The sequence below is a fragment of the Hemiscyllium ocellatum genome, chromosome 2 (assembly GCF_020745735.1).
Source record: "Hemiscyllium ocellatum isolate sHemOce1 chromosome 2, sHemOce1.pat.X.cur, whole genome shotgun sequence".
Taxonomy (NCBI): Eukaryota; Metazoa; Chordata; class Chondrichthyes; order Orectolobiformes; family Hemiscylliidae; genus Hemiscyllium; species Hemiscyllium ocellatum.
The window spans coordinates 21,295,359-21,309,681 of record NC_083402.1 but is presented as its reverse complement, the minus strand read 5'-3'; the positions used below and the strand labels follow the sequence as shown (position 1 = coordinate 21,309,681).

The 14,323-nt window shown below is 39.3% G+C and overlaps 1 protein-coding gene across 1 annotated transcript in view; it reads left to right on the top strand.

The window, feature by feature from the left end:
* The first annotated feature begins 1,150 nt into the window (after window positions 1-1,150).
* asb5b (ankyrin repeat and SOCS box containing 5b) overlaps window positions 1,151-14,323 on the top strand; it is a 59,980-nt gene continuing 46,807 nt past the window's right edge. The window contains exon 1 of the mRNA XM_060843116.1: window positions 1,151-1,343. Coding sequence (XP_060699099.1) covers window positions 1,151-1,343 — 193 coding nt within the window. The remainder of the gene's footprint in view (window positions 1,344-14,323) is intronic.

Genomic DNA, 14,323 nt, shown 5'->3' with positions numbered 1-14,323 from the left:
CTGAAACTTGCAGAATACTGAGAGGCCTGGATAGATGGGATGTGGAGAAACTCTTTTCGCTATTGGAGAGACTAGGAGCCAAGGGCACAGCCCCAGATTGAAGAGAAAATCCTTTAGAACTGAGATGAGGAGGAATTTGTTCAGCCAAAGGGTGTTTAATCTGTGGAACTCATTGCTGCAGAGGGCTATGAAGGCCAAGTCATTGAGATTCTTTAAGACAGAGATAGCTAGGTTCTTGATTAGTAAGGAGTTCAAGGGTTGCAGGGAGAAGGCGGGAGAATGGGGTGAGAAAAATACCATCCGTGATCAAATGGTAGAGTAGACTCAATGGACCAAATGACCTAATTGTGCTCCTGTATCCTTTTGGTGTAACATAGGAACAGGAGTAACCTGTTCTCCTATTCAATGAGATCATGGCTGATCTGTGGTCAATCTCCATATATTTGCCTTTGACCAAAATTCTTTACTCAACAAAAATGTATTTAACTCAGATTTAAAATGAACAACTGATCTGGCATTCTCTTCTGTTTGTGGAAGAGAGTTCCAAAAATCCATCACCCTTTGTGCATTAGAAGTGCTTCCTAACAGCTATCCTGAACAGTCTGACCTGAACATTTGAAAACATAGTTACTGAATTTATGTCAATATACTAGTTTCATAGTCAGACCAGAAGGGTTTTGTAACAAATACTATACCTGCAGTTCATTGCCATATTGAGTCTTCATCATACACATCCTGGAGCAATGGTAATGCTGTCGCTTACAAGTTTCAAAACCCTGTGACTCGATGAAGACTTCAATGCCATGAGCCATTTGTTTGGATAATTCTAACACCATTCTTAGATCTTAACTTATGAAGATGACTCAGTTGATTCTTGATTTTGAAACTATGAATAGTACACTAAGAGCAGTAAAAATAGTCATGTCTGCAATATAAATTGTTTTATCAGATGAGTAACCCAATGCCTATGAGCATTAGTATCGTATCTTGACCACAAAAAACTCTCCATGACAAATATACCTCAAATAGATTTTAAGCAGGCACTGTCATGACCACCTGATACTTAATTTGTCAGGACCCAACTGATGAGCGAGCTTCTGGAGCAAGTTAACATTCACATGAAAACAGTTACAGTGACAGGGTGGAAACAATGACTGGTGTGGAAAGCTACCGCTTTTCCCAGGACTTAGCCCATGTCTACTTGACAATATTTTCACTTTTCTGCTTCAAACTATTTGTGAAAATCAGCCTTGCTATCCTCAGCCACTTCTACATAGTCAAGGGGAACCGAAAGGAAGCAGCACGGATAGCAGCAGAGTTTTACGGAGCTACCCAAGGTCAAGGTGAGTTCGGTTTGGAGTGCTGTGCTGAGTATGTTTTCAGTAGGTGTCATTTCACCCACTTTCATTTGAGACGGCAACAGTAAGCAAAGAGGGATTACTCAAGGTGCAGCATCCTCTTCCACTCCACTGTCACTGCAGGAAAACTTTTTCCTATGTTTCCACACGAAAAAAAAGCCTTCTCGCTTGGCTCAAAGTTTTGACTGAGGTCTAGCATTTGTTTCTGACATTCAACTTTACTGCAATGCCTGCCAAATGTTGGTCATGCCGTCCACTGCAGAGCCGTTCATATTTGATATTATGGTTGCTATCCCCTCCCTCACTGCTCTTTATGAGTGAACTGCTATATTATGTGTGTTATCTTTACATCCATTTACTCATTAGTCCTGAGGTTACCATGTGTAGAATTGTGATGAAATATGTGGGAAAAGCCCATTTATCTTCCATTACGATAATAAAAATTAGAACTGTGAATACCATGAGCCATCATTGCTGTTCAAATAACATATTGAATACACCCAAGGTATTGACATAAATTAATTAAGTGACGAATACTCTCACAGGCTAACCAGAATCCGTGTGTTTATTTTAGTTTTGACTATTGGGAACTAGTATTAATTTATATTCAACTTACTGTATAACACTAAAACAAACTGAAAATAAAGGTCAAAATTACATCAGAGTATTCACACTATATGCTTCCAATGGAACTTCAACCAATTTTAAAATTAGCCACTCTGTTAACACAGCAGGCAGGAATGTCATGTGAATGTGTAAAGCAGTTGTATCTTTATATCTCAACAACTCAATATCGTGCTTAAAGTCTCAAGTTAATGTAAAATATCTAAGAGTTATTTTGATCTTGTCAGTAATATTACACAAGATAGACAAAGGATAATCCAGGTTTATCAAGGTTTAGCCGGGCAAAGTAAAAACAAGGACTTCTGGAATAGTACAGCACTGAACGTTATTCATCTCACCGACCCAACAGTAACTCTTTCAAAGTGTGAACTATTTAGTCCACCCTCCTTGTTTTTCCCAATGTTTCTGCAATTTCTCTCTCATTCAATTATTTATCTATTTAGCTTTTAAAGGTTAAGAGTAGGTCTGTCTTCAATACCTTATCTAGAAAAGCATTAAAAATCCTAATCTCTTGAGTAAACTATGCTGCCAATCAGCATAAGTCTAAATCGTTTGGTTACTGACTCTTCAAGCAAGGGAAACAGTTTCTATTTATTTACTCTATCTAAACTTTTCATGATTTTAAGCACCTCTCTATAAATTCTTCCTAGCCCTTTTCTGCTTTAATGAGAAGATTCCAACTTCGGTGACCTCTCATCCCCAGAATCATTTTTGGTAAATCACTTCTGCACCTTCTCTAAAATCCTCACGGTCTTCTAAAAGTGTGGTGCCTGGAACTGAACACAATACTCCAGCAGATGAAATATCAGTTATAAACTTGTGGCATAACTATATATATATATATATATATATTCATAAACCAAATCTCATATCATTTATTGATTAGACCATTAATCTCACCTGCCATATTTAAATATTTGTGCATAAATATGCTTAGGTAGCTTTGTTCCTGGCACCTCCCCCACTTCTAAAATTGAATAGTTCACCTTCAATTGTGTCTCCTCTTTAGTATTCCACAAACGTATCATCTAAAGTGTTACTGTGTTGAAATTTGTCTCCTGTGTGTCTGCCCATTCCACAACCTGTCAGGGTCCTCTTGAAACCTGTTACTACTTTCCTCATTGTTTACAATGATTCCAAGTTTCATAGCCTGTGCAGATTTTGGGATTGTCCTCTGTATTCCCAAGCCCAAGTCATTAATGTATATTAGAATTGCAGTGTTGCTAATACTGAGTCTTGGTAAACTCTCCTGTCCAGAATGAAACTAACACACCTTCACCATATACCATTATTTTCTGTCCCTTAGCCCATTTACCCCACATTCTTCTGTGCTCTTTTTATCCCACGCCCTTCAACTTTACTAATCAACTTATTATGTGGCACTTTATCAATTGTTTTATGAGAATCCATAAACTCGAAATGAACTGTATGCTCCTTGTTATCTCATCAAGAAACACAAACAAGTTAGTCAAATCCTTAACAAATCTACTGCTGTCCTTATTAGTGCATGTTTCTACAAGTAGCTATTCATCTTTATCAGTTCATTGTTTGCAAAAGCTTCCTCATGACCACTGAGTGAGGCGTTTGGAAAATTAGATTGAATGATATTGTGTATGTAGTATCCTCAATCTTTGTCGAAAGTAAGTTACAAGGTTTCTGGGTTACTTCAATGACCTTATCAACTCCATAGCTGAAACAAACAAACAGGAAGGTCTCAGGTTTATCTTTGTTGAGTTCTTTCTTCTCATGAAAGATGCTACAGTTGGCCTTCTTGACTCTGGGTCAGGAGAAAGACAATAAAGGTCAACCAGGGTTCTTGATTCTAAATTCTATTCAGCACCTATTCTTTTGGAAGCAAGTGTACAGATGTGTGTGGTCTTCGTTAATGATAGCTCCCTGCAGTTCATGTTCAACGCTCGCTTTCCTGATTTTAATTTTATATTCATGGGATGTGGACATCACTGGCCAGGCCAGAATATTTTTATGATTAGCAATTGCCCTTGAGAATATGGTTGTGAACTGTCTTCTTAAAATGATGCTATCATGTGGTGGATGTTAGGTTAGGAATTCCAGACTTTTGATCCAGTGACAGTGAAGGAACTATAACATATTCCCAATTCAGGAATTGAGTGTGGCTTGGAGGAGCACTTGCAGATGGTGATGTTTCCTTGCACCTGCTGCCTTCACCCTTCTGGGTGGAAGCTATCACAGATTAGAATGTGCTTTTGAAGGACCCTTGCTGAGTTGCTAGAGTGCATCTTGTATGGGATACTTGGCAGCCACTGTGCATCAGTGGTGGAGGGGTCATTTTTCAAATTGGTAGGAGGAATTGCAATCACATCACCATCGTATTTTTGAAATAGGGTGTGGTGCAGAGGAGCTACAGAAATGAATTAGCACCAAGTCAACACACAGAACAATCTGGAGACTGTGCAGAATCTGTGAAGAGAGGAACAGAGTTAATAGGCTGGATATTGTGTACCTTCGCTCTTTGCGTTTTCTCCATTGGTGGGGATAGGGGAGTTAAAATAAGGTTAGGGCTTCTATTTTTAGTTTAAATTTCCAGCATCCACAGTGTTCAGCTTTTGTTAGAAGATGCCTGTAGGGTTATAGCGACACTCAATACCACAGGTTGATCCAACCAGGCTCTTCACCCAGTGAGCTCATGGTCTTAGGCAGTGAAATGAAAAGGAAATGAGAAACTAAATGAATCCACATTGATGTCATTCACATACTGCCAGTTAGTCAGTTGTGGCACTGAGATGGCATGTTTAAAATTATCATTCAGAGATAATGCCAGCGATTAGTTCTTATCTCTAGTTGTCTTTGACAACAGCACTGCGGCTCAGAGGTTGGCACTGCTGCCTCACAGCACCAGGGACCTGGTTTCAATCCCACTCTCAGGTAACTGACTGTGTGGACACTCTCCCCATGTCTGTATGGGTTTCCTTTGGGTGCTCCAGTTTTCTCCCATTATCCAAAGATGTGCAGGTTAGGTGGATTAACTATGCTAAATTTCCCAAAGTGCCTAGGGAATGTGGAGGTTGTTTAGGGAGTACTTGCTGATAGTGCTGGATAGATTTGTCCCACTGACGCAAGGAAGAGATGGTAGGGTGATGGAACCTTGGATGACAAGAGATGTAGAACATCTAGTCAAGAGGAAGGTAACTTGCTTAAGGTTGAGGAAGCAAAGATCAGATAGAGTTCCACAAGTTAGCCAGGGAAGAACTGAATAATGGACTCAGAAGAGCTAGAAGGGGGCATGAAAAAGCCTTGTTAGGTAGGATTAAGGAAAACCACAAGGCATTCTACACTTATGTGAGGAACAAGAGGATAGCCAGAGTGAGGGTAGGGCTGATCAGAGATAGTGGAGGGAACTTGTGCCTGGAATTGCAGGAGGTAGGGGAAGGTCCTTGATGAACGTTTGGCTTCAGTATTCACGAGTGAGAGGGACCTTGACGTTTCTGAGAACATCATGAAACAGGCTGCTATGCCTGAACAGTTTGATGTTAAGAAGGAGGATGTGCTGGAAATTTTGATAAAAACATGAGGATAGATAAGTCCCCGGGCCAGATGGGATATACCCAAGGTTACTGCAGGAAGTAAGGGAAGAGATTCCTGTGCCTTTGGCAATGATCTTTGCGTCCTCACTGTCCACTGAAGTAGTGCCAGATGATTTGGAGGGTGGCAAATGTTATTCCCTTGTTCAGGAAAGGGAATAGGAATAACCCTGGAAATTACAGACCAGTCAGTCTTATGTCAGTGGTGGGCAACCTATTGGAAAGGATTAGAAGAAACAGGATTTATGATTATTTGGAAGAGCACAGTTTGATTAGAGATAGTCAGCATAGCTTTGTGAGGGGTAGATCATGCCTCACAAGCCTTATTGGATTCTTTGAGGATGTGACAAAACACATTTATGAAGGTAGAGCAGTGGATGTGGTGTATGTAGATTTTAGTAAGGTGTATGATAAAATACCCCATGGTAGGTTCATTCTGAAAGGAAGGAGGTATGGGATAATGGGGAATTTGGCCACGTGGACATGGAATCGGCTGGCCCATAGAAGACAGAGGGTGGCGGTAGATGGAAAGTTTTCAGCCTGGATTTTGGTGACCACTGGAGTTCTGCAGGGATCTGTTCTGGGACCTCTGCTCTTTGTGATTTCTATAAATGACTTGGATGAGAAAGTGGAAGGGTAGATTAGTAAGTTTGCAGATGGCACAGACATTGGTGGAGTTGTGGATAGTGTGGAGGGCTTTTGTAGGTTGCAATGGGACATTGACAGAATGCAGCGCTGGGCTGAAAAGTGGCAGATGGAGTTCAACCGGAAAAATGTGAAGTGATTCATTTTGGAAGGTCGAGTTTTAATGCAGATTCCAGGGTCAAAGGCAGGATTCTTGATAGTGTGTAAGAATATAGGGATCTGGGGGTCTACGTCCATAGATCCCTCAAAGTTGCCTTCCAAGCTAATAGGGTTGTTAAGAAGGTGAATGATGTGTTGGCTTTCATTAGCAGGGGGATTGAGCTTAACAGCCATGAGGGTATGTTGCAGCTCTGTAGAGTCCTGGTTAGACCACACTTAGAATATTGTGTCCAGTATTGGTCACAGAATATTGTGTCCAGTATTGGTCACCTCACTCTAAGAAGGATGTGGAAGCTTTGAAGAGGGTGGAGAGGAGATTTACCAGGCTGCTGCCTGGACTGGAGGGCATGTCTTTATGAAGAAAGGTTGAGGGAGCTAGGGCATTTCTCATTGTAGTGAAGAAAGATGAGCAGTGACTTGATAGAGGTATACAAGATAATGAGTGGCATAAATAGAGTGAATAGTCAGAGACTTTTCCCCAGGGCGGAAATGGTTATCACGAGGGGGCATAATTTTAAGTTAATTGGAGGAAGGTTTAGGGGAGATGTCAGAAGTAGTAACTTTACTCAGAGAGTGGTGTGTATGTGGAATGCATTGCCAGCAGTGGTAGTAGGGTCAGATACATGAGGGACATTGAAGCAACTCTTGGATGATAGTACAATGAAGGGTATGCAGGTTAGTTTGATCTTATTGTAAAATAAAAGGCTAGCACTACATCGAAGAACAGTACAGCAGAGAACAGGCCCTTTTCCTATGATCTAGGTTCTATGTTCTGGAAGTGGATTAGCCATGGGAAAGATGGGATGTTCTTTGGAGGGTCAGTGTGGACTCAATGGGCTGAATGGCCTGCTTCCACACTGTATACTGTAGGGATTCTATGAACTTGATCAGTTCTGAATCTAGCTGAGTGGCTTGCTAGCGAGAGCAGCAGATTTCCTTCCTTAAAGGGTGTTGAACCATTTGGGCTTTTACTGCAATCATCACTGTTACAGATGGCAACTTTTGTTAGATGAATTAAATTTAAGGTTCTCCAACTGCCATAGTGGAGTTTGAACACTTGTGCCTGGGTTATTCATTTTGTCCTGTGGTTTACCTGCTTCAGTAACAATGCCAGTACATTACCAGCTCTCCTAACCTGCCAGACATAGAGGGAGAATTTGAAATGATCGAAGAAGTAACAAAATGTAGCATCATTATCAATAAGGTTCATGACGTTCAGCACTGAATTACAAGTTTTATCAAAAATGGCTTTTAAGTTCAGTACAATGAAAGCCAACGGAAAACAATTATGACTATCTTTGTCACTATTCTGTCTTTGTCACTATTCTGTCTTTGCTATTGGCAGACAGTGGTTGCCTTCAATCGGTTTAAATATACAATGTAAAATACAATGACATTTGCCTTACAATGCAAAGTTGTTTTTCTTTTTGTTTCCCACCAACCAAACAATATCTCAGTGTGTTTAATTAGTTGAGCCTTTACTGAAATAATTTCATTTACCATTTGCTCAATGGCCCGATGAATGTCTACTTAATCCTTGAATAGAATTCCAATTGCACAAACAATTTCCCATTCATTGTATAATAGAATTCCTGATCTAAGCATAACAATTTTAATGCTAACATACAAGTCGTGATTACAAAGCACAGTATAATTAAGAAATTTGGAGAAATAAGACATTTAGAGGTCCAAGTACAGAAATCTTTAAAAGCTACTGGACAATTACAAAATAAAATTGAATTCACTAATGGAAAGCTGGCCTTTATACCAAGCAATCTGGCATGCAAATTTATAAAAATCTGGGTCACACCCTATTTAAAGTATTGTGATCAATTTTGGGCACTGTGCCTCAGAGGAGATGTACTTGCTGTAGAGGGAGCCCAACACAGATTCACAAGAATAAAAGTTTTAAGATATGAAGATTGATAATATGTATGTGACTTGAAAACATAAGGCACTTTAATTTAAATTGCATGTTTAAAATGATCAAAGAAATTGACAAGGTCGATAGAAACTGTTCTTTCCAGTTGTTATCTCCAGGTAGTATCACTTCAAGATTTCAGGAAGCCCTCCTTGCATTCTATTGACACATCATTTATCTCAGTGACTTGTTGTATCCTGTAACACACAAAAAGCTGTGCCCTGTTTCTTTCATAAGGACCACATGTCAAAGTAATTCATTGCATGTATACTGCTGTCAGACAGTTCTGAATGATGGAATGAGGTGATATGATTACAAGCCTTTTTCTTTCAATGTTAAGAACTGAACATCTATCCAAAATGTGACCAAATTAATCACTGAACGTTGCAATGGGCTAGGTAAATTATACTGTTCTATACTGGTAAGTAACCTTTCTTGCTGCTATATACCCAGCACATGTGCTTGCGCTTTACTTTTTTTCTGATTGCATAAACTTTCTGATGGTACAATGAGTCAAAATTTGTTTCGCAATACTTTTATTGTCAGTCATCATGAATCTTTAAACTCCACTTTCTTCTGCAAACTGACCAGTTGCTGGGCTTTGAATGTCACTTGATAGTCTCCTGTTGCCTCACATTCCAAGTAGATCATCATTCTATTAATACTGTGAGTGGGGACTTGACTCATTTCCAAGTAAGAAGCAAAAAAAAAATCCACCCGGAATCCAGAGAATCTTTGTTGGAACACGTTCATGATCTGACAGCTACATGATTACCAGTTGGATGGGTAATTAAAGTCCACTTTCAAATGGCTCCTTTGGGCTTTGGGCTATTTCATTCCCCTAAATCCAATACATACCAAAGCTCAGCACTGACAACAGAGATAAATATTGGTATTTAGACCATCCATGTATTTTCCAAAATGTCGAGCTGATATTCAGACTTAGTTTTCTCTCAATTTATAGTGTTTGCTTCTGGCTCGGTTAATTTTCCTCCAGGTAATTTTAATGTTAAAGGGATAAATTAGGAGAGTAACAAATGCTAGTCTAGCCAGTGATGCCCATATCCCAGCAGTGAATGAAAAAGATTCTAAGAATGTACATTGATGGAGTTTAGCAATGTTAATGGAAATAAATATATTCAGAAGAAACATAAGACCTTGTAATATTTGATCCCAAATAAATTAATGCATATCAAATTCATCTTTCCCAAAGCAAAATACAATGAATGCTAAGCATCTGAATTATAAACAGATAGTATTAGAGAAACTCAACAGGTTTGACAGCATCTGTGGAAAGAGAAACCAAGTTAATGTTTTGAGTCTGCTATGATACCTCTTCAGAATAGGATTGTTTTTATTTCATCAGTACCACATTGCCGACTCGTATTTCATCATGGCCCTTTTGTATTTCATCTTTCCCTTCAAATTCCTGACTTCACTCAGTTGAAGGTACTGATGCAAACCCAGAGAGAGATCAAGAAAGAAAAACTTGCTTATTTCTAGTATCTTTCACTATCCCAGGTTGTGCTGAAACACTACAGACAATATGTAATTTGGACATATAGCCTCTGTTGCAATGCAGGAAATGCAGCAGCTAGAGAAGGGATCTGATTGAGACGTATAAGATTATGAAAGGATTGGACACTCTGGAGGCAGGAAATATGTTTCTGCTGATGGGTGAGTCCAGAACCAGAGGACACAGTTTAAAAATAAGGGTTAAGCCATTCAGAACAGAGTTGAGGAGAAACTTCTTCACCCAGAGAGGATATATGGAATGCTCTGCCCCAGAAGGCAGTGGAGACCAAGTCTCTGGATACTTTCAAGAAAGAGATGGCTACAGCTATAAAAGATAGTGGAATCAAGGGTTATGGGGGTAAGGCAGGAACAGGATACAGATTGTGGATGATCAGCCACAATCATAATGAACGGTGGTGCTGACTCGAAGGGCCGAATGCACCTATTGTCTATTGTCTAAATAGCATGCTCCCTCAAGCAAGAACGTGAGAACATAAACTTTGTTCTAAATCAGTTCAAACCACCTTAACAATTTTTCTTTACAATGTTAGATTTTGGATTTAAACATTTGCCAAGAACAATACATTATTTTAGATCTTAAAATTATTTGTAAAGAAATGTCATAGAAGCAGAAAAAGAATTGATCTTCCATAACACATTCGAAATGGAAACTATTCTGTAAAGTCTTGATCCTTAAAGTTGGCTTTCATTCTCATTTTACCATCCTCTTAGTTCTTTTCATTGTCCACTCTTTTATTATTTCTCCCTTTATATGGATGTTCATTGAAGTTTTGGCTTCTTTGGACGCTTTTCTTCTCATTGACACGTTAATAGTAATGTCCAATAAACAATCGCTTCTCTGAGATCAATTCACTCCATTGACTAATTTATTTAAAACAGTAGAACACATGGGAAGTTATGAAACAGACTCTACAACAAACAACTGATTTCTGAGTATTCAACTTGCAAACACAAAGTAGGCTGAATTCTCTTGGAAGCAAGGTACACATGTACCATTCACCTCTTTTCCCAAAAGAAAAGTTTAACTAATTACAATAACCAGTGAGCCTATGAATGTCCTCACTAATATGTTCAGATCTTGTAATGGTGTTGTCTATTGATTTCTCCTGTTCATCAGTGATATTGTCTGTCATTCCTGTGTGTGTTATTAAGTTTTACTGTAATGGACTGTGATTGTTATTCTAGAATTTGCTTATCATGATGCAATATTGCTATTTGTTCTTGACTAGGTACGGCCTAACTAATTTTTTTCAAGCTGTTTCATATTCTCTTGGCATTTACTGTTTTATTCTTTAAGAACTTTTAATTCTGTCAATGTTTTACCCTTTTGTTAGTCCAGTATATTTTTGCTCAAGTCCTGTTCTATTATCTGTCCAGTTTTTCCAATCCTTTCTTCCTTTCTGTTTTCTTTGAAACAGAAGACCCCCCAACAAATGTTACTGAAAGCTAAACTAAAAATCCTGGTTCTATGGAGCTTGACCTCACCCATTCAGGCTGCTTCTATTGTTCCAACTGTAAAAAATAACCAAGGCCTCACAAACTATTTACTTTACTGACTCAAAGTGGACCACTTGGCACGTCTGTCTCAACATCTCTTCATTAAAAAAAGGGACAAAACATAACTCTTAAAGCCATAGTATTGTCACAGATGAGTTGGAGCCAGGGAAGTCTGTTTGTTCAGGGTGAGTCAGATAAAAACCAGTAGCTGTTCAGTTTGGAATAATAACCAATGGTCAATGACAAAGCCATTTTGCCTGTCAGCAACTATTTTATTGTTGCATGATTGTGATTAACTCGGAAGTAGCTAAAAGCTTGGGGGTGAAGCCGTCCAACCTCAGAAAAGGAGTGAGCTATCACTTGCTTTTCAGCAAAACAAAATCACCGTAAGCCTGAGGAAAGCTAGTTTATCTCCTTCATCAGTTGATGTAAGCTGTGAAGTTGTGACCTTTTATAAGAGACTTTATAAGTTGTGAGCCACTCACTCTGCGCCTCGTGCAAGCAAGTGAAAGTAAATGGTGAAGAGAGATCAAGCAGCAGCAAGTCCTGACAATACAAAAATATCATTTTTTAAAATTTGATTTATTATTGAGGAAAATTGTTGTGCCATACAGGGCGGTCATACCACAGAAAGATCATAGGGTGAGAGAACGGAGTGAGGAATACAAACTTACAGCTACAAAGAAGGTGAAATCTTCAGTGAAATCAGTGGATGGGCATTATTGACTTGCCTTTCCAGTCTTTCCTTCTATCCTTCTATCCATAACACCTTTTCTTGCCTGTCTATGTCTATTTTCATGTGTGAATTTACAAGGAGTTTATAAAGTGTTTATCTAGTAGAGCTATGCGTTGATGGTTTATAACTGTTTGCCTGTAGCTGGAATTTATTTATTTGTATTTAATAGTAATTCCTGTTAAGTGTAGAAATCGGGTTTATTCTTTCTGTCAATCTGCGTCTGAAGGACAGGAAATTTGGGCATTTTGCACACTTTTTAGGTGCGCTACCCAACGAGGCATAACATTTAATGGTGTGAAGCTTCCTGATTGTTGTATGACCTGTACCAAGCAAGTCAGAAGTGCTTACTTACATTCTTGACTTGTACCTTGTAGATGGTGGGCAGGCTTTGGCAAATCAGTAGGTGTCTTTCTTGCTCTGCTTTTCCTGACCTCTAACTTGCTCGTATACAACAGTATTCATATGGCTAGTACAGTTCTGTGTGTGTGGTTAGTGATAAACTCTAGGATATTGATAGTGGGAATTCATTGATGGCAATGCCATTGAATGTCATGGGGCAGTGGTTACATTCTCTCTTACGATATCTTTTAAAGAAATCATCCTCATTGTCGAGATGGTAATCTTCAGATTGGATTCATCCTGAGCTTCTTATTTAGCTTATCTCTCTGAACTTTTACTTTTCTCTCCACAACAGAGAGCTGAGATTTTAGTCTCCACTAAGTCAGAATAAATTGAAGGATAGGATTCTTCCTTCATATTTAGTTTTGCAAGTATTTGTTAAATAGCCTTTCTTGTGCCTCTGGTGTCTGACTGGTTCTATGATTTGTGACTAGTGCGGGGTCACATTGTGCCTGTAATTGCTGGTCTAATGGGTTTTACAATGTAGAATATCTGCCACATTCAACTAGATGGATTTTACTTGCACTCCAGCACTTTAGGTCCTGTACTATTATGTGTGAAACATTTCACACGCATTGGTTTTGTATTTGCTTCAGAGGAGGTGGGTAAAGTCCTTAACAAATTCCTTGTATCGGTATTCACAAAGGAGAAGAATATATGTAAGTTGTGTCAGGAGAGAGGTATATTGATATTCTAGGGCATATCAAATTAAAAACAGATGTTCCGTTTTTTGAAAAATATTAAGGTAGATAAGTCCCCAGGACCAGATGGGATGTATCCCAGAATGCTGAGGGAAGCAAGGGAGGAAATTGTTGGGGCCTTTTACGAATGCTTTTGCATTCTTTTGCCACAGGTGAGGTCCCAGAGGACTGGAGAATAGTAGCGTTCTTCCTTAATTTAAGAAGGGAATCAGGAATAATCTGGAAAGTTACAGGTCGGTGAGCTGTATATCAATGGCAGGGAAATTATTGGGGAAGATACTTATGGACAGGGTTTATTCGCATTCGGAAAAATAGGTACTTATTAATGACAAACAGCATGGTTTTGTGCAGGGGAGGTTGTGTCTCACAAACTTGATTGAGCTTTTTGAGGAAATGATCAAGATGATTGATGAGGCAGGGCGGAGAATGTTGTGAACATTGACTTCAGCTAAGCCTTTGACAAGGTCCCTTATAGCAGGCTGATGCAGAAGGTGAAGTCACTTGGGACCTGGGGGTGAGTTGGTAAGGTGGATATGGAACTATCTTAGTCATAGGTACAGGGTGGAATGGGTGGCTGTCTGTGTGGAGTTTGCACATTCTCCGTGTGTCAGCATGGGTTTCCTTTGGGTTCTTCAGTTTCCTCCCACAGTTCAAATATGTGCAGAGTAGATGGATTCACCATGGAAAATGCAGGGTCATAGGGATAGAGTTGGTTAGTGAACTGTTCTTCGGAAAGTCAGTGTAGACTCAATGGGCCGAATGGCCTGTTTCCACTCGATAGGGATTCTATGACAAAGTAGCGATGAAAGTGTGTTTTTATGATTGGAGATCTGTGACCAGTGATGTTCTGCAGAGATGCTGGGATCATGTTGTTTGCAATATATATAAATGATCTGTAAGAGAATGTAAGTCATAGAGTCATAGTCACAGAGACGTACAGCACGGAAACAGACCCTTTAGTCCTACCTGTCCATGCCGACCAAATCTAGTCTTTGAGTATACCCTTGAGTTTAGAAGACTGAGAGGGGATCTGATTGAGACGTATAAGATTATTAAAGGATTGGACACTCTAGAGACAGGAAACGTGTTTCCATTGATGGGTGAGTCTCAAACCAGAGGACACAGCTTAAAAATAAGGGGTAGGCCATTTAGGACAGAGGTGAGGAGAAACTTCTTCACCCAGAGAG